The sequence below is a fragment of the Pecten maximus genome, chromosome 15, assembly GCF_902652985.1.
Source record: "Pecten maximus chromosome 15, xPecMax1.1, whole genome shotgun sequence".
Lineage (NCBI taxonomy): Eukaryota > Metazoa > Mollusca > Bivalvia > Pectinida > Pectinidae > Pecten > Pecten maximus.
In genome coordinates this window covers 19,585,685-19,597,202 of record NC_047029.1, presented here as the reverse complement: position 1 = coordinate 19,597,202, position 11,518 = coordinate 19,585,685, and the positions used below count along the sequence as shown (strand labels likewise).

General features: G+C 35.0%; 1 protein-coding gene across 2 annotated transcripts; it reads right to left on the bottom strand.

Annotated features, from left to right (window-relative positions):
* Positions 1-768: 768 nt before the first annotated feature.
* Positions 769-10,969, bottom strand: LOC117343736. Of its 2 annotated transcripts, none has more exons than XM_033906215.1 (9): positions 10,852-10,969; positions 5,824-6,013; positions 4,514-4,714; positions 3,745-3,762; positions 3,381-3,401; positions 3,126-3,146; positions 2,327-2,347; positions 1,817-1,850; positions 769-1,431 (listed from the first exon to the last, which is right to left on the bottom strand). In XM_033906215.1, the coding sequence occupies exons 2-9, from the start codon at positions 6,010-6,012 to the stop codon at positions 1,367-1,369; spliced, it is 570 nt and encodes a 189-aa protein (XP_033762106.1). In that variant the 5' UTR covers position 6,013; positions 10,852-10,969; the 3' UTR covers positions 769-1,366. The 2 variants fall into 2 exon arrangements, with proteins under 2 accessions (XP_033762106.1, XP_033762107.1); XM_033906216.1 differs by having other exon boundaries at positions 1,787-1,850; positions 10,852-10,968.
* Positions 10,970-11,518: the final 549 nt, after the last annotated feature.

Here is an 11,518-nt window from a genome sequence, read left to right as displayed (position 1 = left end):
GAAATCGTATTTTGCCTAGGCAAAATTCGATATCTGCCTTGGCAATATTTTACTTTTGCCTAGGCAAAATTCGATTTTTGCCTAGGCAGAAATAATTTTGCCGAAGCATAAATCGAATATTGCCTAGGCAGAAATAATTTTGCCTAGGCAATATTTCATTTTTGCCTAGGCAAAAATATTTAATTATGACATCCTTCCCGCGCCATAGTTAACCACTCTTTTGTAACTCTTGTGAAGAAAGCAAATCTTACTTTGCGTAATTAAATAATTTCCTTACCGAGATATATTACTCCGAATCTGTTTTTCTGTTGAAATCTCGCGGGAAACCTCATTAGCATCAATTTATTTTGATTTCCTTATAAGAAAATTGACCTTTACACTTGTATCAAAGATGGCGGTATATTTGAACTGATATATCCGTGTGTCTTGCTAGTTTTGGATTTTACTATTTATTGTCAAACAGCTGAAGTAATGTGCAGGTTTGTGGCTTGAATATTGATAATAGATACCAGAATCATCCATTCACATGTGTTTTTTTATCTATTTTTGTTTTACCTCCGCTAATACTGCCCGATGTGAATCACATCGGGGCTTGCCACACTATCGGCAATGGGAGGGACTTCATACCCTGACGGAGAGCAGTGTAGGCAGGGTATGAATATTCATTCTACTTAGCAGCCAGACCTTTTACAGAATCAACATGCTCTAAAATATCTAAAAATTGCAGCAATATACATATCATCAAATAAATAACAACCAGAATTTTCGCAATAACATTATCACTATTTAATGTATTAAACATATTTTATAACAAGATATGTCTAAGTGATAAGTATATAGAATCAAACTAAACTGCTTTGAACAACAGAGGTTTTAAGAGTGTTACCAATCAAAGCCTGCTGTGGATGAAAACAAAATTGATGTAGATTAGATGGTTTTGAATATAGTTTCCAATTGTTGATACTCAAATGACTATGTATTCCAAACACTTTGAAAGAGTTCATGTCAAATTTCACTGCGTGCGACACTTTGTCAGTCATTGGGTCAGGTTATTAACTTTAATTAATTTCAATTCTTGTACGAGTGAATAAGAATGTTCTGATATAAACAGGCTCACTGTTGATCAATCAGAATCAAGTGATTGGTATGAAACAGACATGACCCTGATAATTATATTGTGTTCCCTTACATGATAGCACAAGTGTTCGTTTTAATTCCAGCTCTATCGGCTCCTGTATTGGAAAATTACCAAATATTTGGATAAATATATTAAATAACGGTTCAGTAAAAGGGAGCCAACTCCAAATTTTGTTTTAGAATATATTGGTTTTTGGACGAGCAAGGCCTGCTGCAATGTATTGTACAGTCAAAGGAATATGTTGTCCGTGTTCAAAATGTGAAAGTGAACTACTGTCAATTTGAAGTCATCACCTGCAATTAAGGTAAAATGTTTTAGTAGAAACCTACAAGCAAAACTTTTGATATCATCTGATATGATGAAAGAAGTATTGTTCTCAGTAAAAATGACGATTTCGTTTCAAAACATTTTTCAAACATTCAAAATGTAAATCCGTGCGAAAATTAACATTTGTTATATCAATATATTTTTATCAATAATACAACTGGAAGTGAATGTTAAGAAATATATAAATGTTATTCTAGGTAATGTATTACTTTGGTAAAAGGTGCAATACACTTTGTATTGCCACATTTAAATCATTTATTTATTAGGATGAAGTATGAGGGTGATATATGTGGGTGTGCGTATTTATATGATATTACGTACACAAGAAAAGTCTTAATACTTAAGAACCACCTTTTTTGTTGTTCTGCATGCCTTGTATCATGGTCTGAAAAAAAAAGAAATAGTTTAAACCTTTCATTATGAATACAAAGTACAGTGTATTTTAAATACTTATAAGATTAGTAATTGATACAACAAATGATAATAAATTGTGGCGGCACTTTTCAGTGATACTAGATTCCACAGACGATAAGTTAGGAAAATCACATTGGAGATATGGGTTTCCAACATAATCATTTTCAAACCTTAACAAAATGGATCCTGAATTAGTTTGAACAAGAAATAAAAGAAAATAGAAAATATGGCGAAGGAGACACTTATCTCCTCATTCCATTTATATATTACAATGTTTTACTCAAATGACTGTTAACTTAATGACAACCATCTTAGTAAAAAAAATCCATACATTCGTTGCGAATCAAAAGCCTGTGACTTGTCATATGGAAATGAAATACAGTGCAAGTGGAAGGGACGTTACATATGTGAATATTTGGTAAAGTTAAAATTATCAAAAACCCTTACCATCATATTGTCCATCTGGGTCTGTTGAAAGTAAAAGTACAAACAGATAAATTATTATTTTAGGCAATTTATTCATTAAATAAAAAAACATGATATATCTTTGATTTTAGTCCTGAAACACTGGTATCTGTCATCATTTTAATCACGTCATACCGAATTGTCTATCTGGACCATAGCTCACAAGGAAGAATAATCGATAATTTGAGAATGAAGAAAGAACTTTCTTTAGTCTGTTTTATGGAATTTCAACCAAAAACAATGCACGTGAAAAATGTAGATAATCTGTGTATGTTCGAAATTTAATCACAGTATCTCTATATAATTAGCTCTTTTCATGTGGGTCATACATTGACAGGAATACCAAATCCTTCATTACCACAAAAGCAAGGAAGTTTTACATAATATCTTAACAAACGTAGATAAGGTGATATACATTATGCATGATATCAGTGAAAAATTAAGTTCACGGATCGTAACAAGTCGAGAGTATGCCTCAAATATATCTACATGCATACATATTTATTTAAATGTGTCCATATTAGACTCCCATTTGTAGCGACGAAAAATATTTTCATATTCGTTTGGCTTTATGACTTTGTTTCCGCTATTCGAGAACAGACGAATACACCCCTTATTATATTTGAAATAACAATGATGGAGTGCAATATTTTAAATATAACTCTTTATTTAAAGAGGTAGGACGTTCCCGTTGTCTTTTTAAACGTATGAACGACATCTGTTTTTATGTTTGAAATAACAATGATTTTAAATATAACTCTTTATTTAAATATTATCTTACCTTCATCCTGTCTTGTTCACCCTACAATCGACAAAAACCAAGGTGATTGACAAGCATGTGTAAACAAACAATTATTTGACGTCATGGTGAGGTAATTGTATATATTTTTTCCACTATGCATTTTACCATACATTTGAACTTTTTCGAGGAAGTGCACAATTATTTTTACATTATAAAAAAGCAGTGCCTGTTTTACTTGAGACGCCGATAGTATATTGTAAGTGGGTAGACCCATTAAAGTAAATCTTTACTTACCCTCATTTCCTCCACTTGCCCCTACAAGTAAACAAAATTGTCAATTTTAAGATGTCAAAATAACTCTTGCAGTTCTCGATAATTTGTTTGGGTTCTTCCTCGACAAATGCATCTGTCCTCGGCAGATGAAATGTTTACATGACTGAAATGATCGACCTTAGTTAAAAATTCTTACAACTTCATACAATATCCAGACAGTTTCATTTGCAGAAATCTGTTCCTTAAAATAATGGAATCAATAAAAATTTACGAGACTGTCAATTTTTTGAACCGGTCTGTTATTCGAAACAGGCTTATTTCGAGATAATCTAATTTTCAAGAATTTATGGTATAAGCACGCGCGTATATCGATCGACTTTCTTACCTGCAAGTTGGCTTTGTCCTGAAAGAACAACGGGACAATTATATCAATATTGTGTGTAAAAGTAACGGGTAATTAAACACTATAGAATAGTTAATATTTATATTTGGTGTAAGAAGGGTTTCTAAGCGGTTATTTGGAATGCTGAATAATATTAACATGAACGACCCTAATTATGGTAACTTAATATAAACCTGAGACCTCATGTTTATGTATAAAACGTTAGTCTACTAAAACAAGAAGGTAACACATTCGCAATTTGTTTACCGTAATTTCCTGCGTATTACCCACTGACTATCTTTTTGACACTTTTTGTGTTCATAGACCCTATAAATGCCGATGCGTCCTATCTGTCGATTGATTTTTTTCGAATTCGTGGTTCTTACAGACATATAACACGCTGTAAACTTAATTTTGAATAATGCATAATACACCTTGATTAATTCCGCACCAGGTTAAGATTATTTCTTATCATTGTTATTGTGTCAGATGATACGGTACAGCGGGCAATCCGCAGGAAATTACGGTATATTGAATTTGAATATTTCTAATCTCCTTTCCTCTGCGACATCAACAATAAATGAGAACAAGATCGCGAGGAAGCAAGAAAGCGACATATATGAAACGAAAATAATAGTACTCCTCCATGTTCCCTTCTCTGACCTCCTTGGCGTTTTCCAGTTCCCACGAAGATTAACTTAAAAATAATGGTTGTCCTTCCTCAAACACCAAATATGACTGAAAAGGCAAACATTATTGTCCTGATACTTACATCAGCTGAGGCAGCAAGGTGTCCAATTACGACAGCTCCTCCAACCACCACAACACCGACAGCTGCACCCGCTATCATAGCAGGTAAACTGGCAGCAACACCGGCACCAATTGCAGCGGATTCAACTACACTTGCGCCAGTAAAGGCACCAACCCCAGTAGATGAAATTACCACAGCTCCTTTGCCTACTGGGTGCAGTTTCTAGAAAATCAACAGAATTCATTCGAAGGTTAGTGTTGATTTTTTTACTCAATATCAAAAGATGTAAAGCATTTTGTTTATTTGCTACAATAAAGATAACTCCAATTTTGTCGTTTTTAAACTGCATACTGGTGGTTCTACTAAAGCCTTCCTCACAGTAAAGAGCTAATATAAGTATCCTCATCGATATCTTTTGGATCGTAATATACACTAAGCTAGTAATAGGCGATATTAATCTGTCAAAAAATAAACATAATCACTTTGTCATCCAGCTGTAGTAACGAAAATGAGTGCTTTATTGAATGCCTAGACATTTACATGTGCTATCATGTAAACAGGAAAAGGGACAAAGTAGAGACAGGGGAAAGGGAACTTACTAGGGACGGGAAAGGGGGACAAAGTAGGAACAGGAGAAAGGGAACTTACTTGGGACAGGGAACTTACTAGAGACAGGGAAAGGGGACAAAGAGGGGAAAGGGAACTTACTAGGGACAGGAAAGAGGACAAAGTAGGGACAGGGGAAGGAAACTTACTAGGGACAGGAGAAAAGGAACTTACTAGGGACAGGGAGCTTACTAGGGACAGGGAAAGGGGACAAAAAGGGGACAGGGGAAAGAGAACTTACTAGGGACAGGGAAAAGGGACAACGAGGGGACAGAGAACTTACTAGGGACAGGGAAAGGAACATATTGGGGACAGAAAAGGGAACCCTTTATCGACGTAATATCAGAGGAGACCTTAACAGTGTTTTGAAATCTTTGATATTTCGTTCCGTGTTCCATATTGATACCAGTAGCAAGACCTGAGGACTTCACAGAAACCATTCAAAATGCGCCCTGGCCTAGACCGAAAAGAAAAGCTCCAGATTCTGCCTAAAGGTTTCTACGTATCTAAATTGTAGTGTGCTACAATTCATATCCTTAATGTAGCTAATGCAGACATTGCGAAATATTCTTGTTTCGGACGGCAAATGGATATTGTAAATAATCATGAAATCTTGTGTGATAATTTAACAAGCATAATCACTACAGACCAAACGTTAATATAAATATGTTTAATGTAATAGGTTGATCTGAAATATATGAAATATTACAGTGAATCTAACTTACACTATATTTGGTTCCAACGTAACACGCCGCGCAAAGAATAACAGCCCCTGTCACAGCCCCCACTGCACAAGCTACTCCACATATCTCGCAAGCCGCCGCGCCTCCGCTGGCTAAAACATGTCCACAGGGTGCCCCGATAGCCGCACCAGCCACGGTTTCTCCTGCCACAGCGAATTTTTTGTTGTCCATTCTACAAAGACAATAGAATCATCAACGCCATGTGATATATCTGACTATATCTAAAATATTAATATTCATTCACGAAAAAAAATGACCAAGCCACGCATTCTAAAACCCTAGTACATGTATTGGTATTTGAATATTATGCACCTTGATACTTTAAATACAATATCAGCCGTAATTTTTCTGTGAAAATACTCAGCATCTCCCGATTAGAATATCATACGTTTTGTACTGTAGACATTTTGAATATTTGCCTCTTTAGCATTGGTCCTAAAAATACAGTGCAAGTAATGGGAAAATAAACATATGGTACAGCAAGCTTTTACAAAATACAATTATATATATATATACCTGATTCAACAGATAATATTTATATGTCCACTCAATTCAGACTCAATGAACCTAATACAGTTAACTCGAGTCATTTTTCAATGAACTATATCAAGTCCGGCGTAGGAATACATTTGTCGAGCTTGGACTATATTTTTTTAATTCCTTTTCAAAAGTGATCATATTTATATGAAATAAATTCCTTTAAAACTAATTTTTGTTTTAATTGCTATTAAGTTTGTTCAGGAAAGAAATCCTGAAAGTATTAACCATATGTAGACGAAGAGTGATGACGTACATTTCCGTGGTAGACTTGCACAAGTCCCTATTTGTCAAAGACAAAATATTGTACAAAATATCAAAAAAAATATAAGGATTGAATAAAGTTATGTTGAGGTGTATGGGGGTATAAACCTCAATAGGTCTTGAGACAAATTTATTATGAACTGCTTCGCAGTTCATAAAATTTGTCTCAAGACCTATTGAGGTTTATACCCCCATACACCTCAACATAACATTATTCAATCCTTAAATATATATATATGTGTTATTACTTAATGCATAAGTTACGTAGACGTATTCATTTACGGGTGTTGACTTCAATCATAACTCTCGGTGTAAGTTAAGACCTGGTCACATTAGACCCGGCGGCGGTCGAGCAGTTGAAGATATTAACAGCAAATAGCAATCACAAAGCATTGATGATGTTCTTTTTTGTATTATCCTTGCCATTTTATCTCCTAAATGTTTAATATAAAACTATGATACGTGATAAGCTGATACAAATTCATAACGTTTTGTTTTGTAGTTGTTTTGTGTTTCTAAATTACCCAGTGTAAATTTACTACTCACAAATTCGTATTTAATTATATATTTATAAATGTATGAAAAACAGTATACTGTGTTTATTGTCTTTGGTCGCATTGTTTCAGAAACGGAGTTCGTAATGTCTGCCATTAGTGTCACCAACATCGCTTTTAAAGACTGTGAAGCATAACACAACTGATTGGACAATGCTATCCTTTTTAGGAAAACGCTCTATACAGTTTCTATACCTCTAAGGGCACAAAGAGTTAGTATACATGTATATATATATCAAACAAAGAAATGTTAAAATCAGATTCAGGACTTTCCATTCTACGTGTTTCGTTTCCTGAATCGTTCCCAGAAATCTACACAGTTGATCAAGCCGCTTGAAACCTATTGGGCCATTGAGCTGCTGATATTCCGAGAAATTCTGATCTGGTTGATACCTGCCCAGGTATTAATAGACGTTCTAAAAATAGGAGTCATTTATTGTATAAATATAGACGCTGGTAATACCGGGTGTTTCCATGATTGACATGCGCTCTTCCCTTCAGAGAGTATCACGAGTTTTCAGAATATAGGTATTGATCGAATGCTCGACTTTATATACTGAAACGAAAAAGAAACGCAACTTCAAATTGTAGGTTTAATAAAATAATACTTGAGAGCATTATGTTTAAATTTCATATGTAATAGTTAATATTGAATATTGATGTAACATCCTTTAAATGTTTAGAGATTTTTAAGAACAGGTCACTTTGCTAGAAGGTCATGATTGGTAGTACCCTACGTGAATCCAAGTTGAAATGGCAGCAGTTTTGAAACCGTGCCCTAATATCGTGTGTGTCCTCCTCGAACAGTTATCACATCTCTAATTCTTTGTTGCATTGAGTTCATCAGGGCATTGACTTTCCGTATTGGAATGTTATTCCATTCTTGGACGAGTGCATTTGCTAACTGAGGGAGGGTATTTGGGGGGTTACGGCGATTTCGAATTCTTCTGTCTAATTCATCCCACAAATGCTCGATTGGGGACAGGTCGGGGCTATATGGAGGCCAATCTATAGGAACAATGTTCTGTGTCGCAAGAAAGTCTCTACAGACTCTTGCAACGTGTGGTCTCGCGTTATCTTGCTGAAAGGTTAGATGATGCTGCCTAACAAACGGCACAACATGGGGCCTAAGGATCTCATCCCGATAGCGTACGGCCGTTAAATTCCCATTGACTATCACCAAAGGCGTCTTCAAACCATGGGAGATTCCCGCCCAAACCATAACTGATCCACCCCCAAATCGGTCGTGTTCCAAAACACAGGCGTCAGCAAAACGTTCGCCTCGACGCCGGTACACACGTTGACGGCCATCTGCTCGAAATAACGTGAATCGAGATTCATCGGTGAAGAGCATAGACCTCCAACGTCTCATAGGAAAACGTCTGGGCATATGTGCCGTTGCCCATTGCATAGGACGTGCTCGACGTTGCGGTGTTAGTGGTAAACCAACGTACTGTCGCCTTGCACGCAAATTAGCCTCACGCAGTCTGTTGATCACTGTTTGGGGATGAATTCGACGGTTATGATTACCAATCGTATTCCTTGCCGTTTCAGCGGCCGTTAATCTCCTGTTACGCAGGTGTGCCAACCTAAGAACCCGGTCTTGACGTCGCGACGTTACGCGTGGACGTCCTGATCTCGGCTGGTCATCGACTCTTCCTGTTGCGTTAAGACGTGAAACTAATCGACTAATAGTCGATTTGTGAACTCTGAATTGTCGAGCGACGTGAAGTTGCGTGTTCCCTGCCAGAAGCATCGCTATAGCACGTCCTCTATCAACCTTTGATAACCGTGGCATAATTGTAAAAGGAATTATTGTTTGCAAAAGTATTGGCGATGATGTGGCTCAATGTTAGTGATGAATTGATACTGGTTTGAATGAAAAAAGAACGCATATGTTTGTACAGGCACGGTTTTTGATGTTTTTACCGCGCCGGAAGTGCATAGGTCTCTAGTCACACTTGGGTGATTTTGAAGATTGGTATGGGTGTTAGGCAGGGTGCATGTTTATTTCCGCGATTTTTATACAGATATGTATATTTAATACAAAATTAATCACAATTTTCCATGTTGCGTTTCTTTTTCGTTTCAGTATATTTTCGATGTATTTTATTCCCAAAGCAATATGACTTATCTCGTTATAAAACTGATTTAATCCTCGTAATATGGTACCAAATATAGATATTGTGTTCCCCATAAATTAAGCTTGAATTTACATTAAAATACCCCATGGCGGCTGTATTTCCATTCACCAAATGTAAGCATGTGGTTACCTTGCAGTCTATGTTTCCAGTCACATGGTGTTTTATTAAGTGACAGATATGTTTATACATGCTGTATATAGATGACCTATAAATATTGTAGATTTGATTACATTGTGTTACCAAGAACTGAAAAAGTACACATTGAGAATATTTACATTATTATGTGTGTTTATGTAATCTTTGCGGTTTTATCTCCGAACTGTCTAAAATACTCACACAAACAAAGTCACTCCGTGCCCATAGTGTTGCATCATTAAAAATGATGCATTATGAACTATCTATAATATACATAACATAATTGTTGATGTTGAAGGAAATATGTACATAAAATACGTGTGCAAATTCAGAACTATGATTGGTCACTTAGACGTGCATGTACGTCTACCAGGACAGTTTATCCTACCCATAAATTTGACAGGATTTCACAGTCTAACTTTAGCATATTTTAATTTTCCCCCTAATTACGATTATTTCAATTAGTAACAATTAGGTTTCATGTAACTGTTCCTAATAATGATCACTTACAAGACCAAACGTTACGTGGGGTACGATAGAATATATTACTTATTTGCTTCAGTTTATAGATTAAAAAACTTTTGAAGTGTAGACTAGTAATAGTATAAAGTATATTACTTTTGGTTTGCATAAAACATACAACAGTCTATTCCTGTATTCAATCGACCATAATTACTCTTTGTTAGAGGTGTACAGTTGCAACGTTCAGTGCTCGTGTACATTTAGATAAATACAAAACCATTGTCAAATAAGGAAGAACAAAGGATAGATTAGTTTGGTGACCAACTGCTATTAAATGTAAACCATTGGTGAGACAATGTTTTGATACATGTTAATCAAAATGCTTTTACCTTTTTGTTTTAACTACTTTATTGAAATATGATGAGCAGAAAACAGATATGATAAAATATCATATTATGAAATTTGCATCTAACATTTTAAAAAACGCTTTTGTGAAATATGTAAAATAGTTAAATTTTATTTTCAATCTGATTAAAATACAGATCCTAATACTATCGTGTTGTATCAACACGATAGTATTAGGATTAGTATTTTAATCAGATTGATTTTATTTTCAGCTAACACGATCAATGAACTATGAAAATATATTAATTTTCACTTACATAGTTAATGAAATGTGAAATGATATAAACCTAACTAACATAATCAATGAAATGTGAACAGATGCTAGTTTTACCTAACACGTTTAATCAATTGTCAAAAGTTTTAGCTAACATAATTAATAAAAGCGAAAAGAAGTTGGTTTTAGCTAATAGAATTAATATGTAGTTCAATATATAGTTATTATACGGATATTCATGGGCGTCATTGTCCTATTTTAACTATTTAACTAAGAAGAGGTAAAATATTCTTACCTTGCGGTGATACTAAAAGGCAATGGACGATGTGGACTACCTAGGCTCAATACGTATGAGGCAGTGTTGCAATTTCACTATCAATATATAACTACAATATGGGAAATTCCATTTGCAGTATAACAAATAAAAATGAAAAAATTTCAGAATAGGTCACGGGAAAGACCATATTACTATAAATAGAATGGGGTATTTCAATTTCTTACCTGGTTACCATGTCAATAAACAACGATTTACGTCTAACACATGTGTTTATTAGTAGTTGAACACAAAACCAGGGACAACATAAATGTATGTACGTCCCTGACAATACTTAGTATTTAATGAGAGAAGTCAAGTTTCATTGCCAGTTTGATTTTTTCTGTCGGGTACGCACACTTACCTGTATAGTAATTGGATTACGAGGAGCATTTTAACACGAAAACAATGAAGGGAAATAAAACTAGAATCTGCAAGTTTTTCGTCGTTTATGGATGCATTTCTATCAAAAATACTTTAATCGTATATGGGTGTTAAGAGTATTTGTTCGTCTGGGAATGATTTGTTATTAAGGTGTGACCTGAAAAGGTAGTCTAAAAATAGCTCAATATACATGTAAATACCAAGTGTTCATTTGGAGTCCTCGTGACTTTACCTTGTTCAGTTCTGTCGCCATGTTCCGATGGGT

Coding starts and splice junctions, on each gene's coding strand:
- LOC117343736 (XM_033906215.1), bottom strand. CDS start 6,012: ATGGACAACAAAAAATTCGCTGTGGCAGGAGAAACCGTGGCTGGTGCG. Junction 4,715..5,823: donor ACGTTGGAACCAAATATAGT/GTAAGTTAGATT, acceptor TTGATTTTCTAG/AAACTGCACCCAGTAGGCAA. Junction 1,851..2,326: donor CCCAGATGGACAATATGATG/GTAAGGGTTTTT, acceptor TTTTTTTTTCAG/ACCATGATACAAGGCATGCA.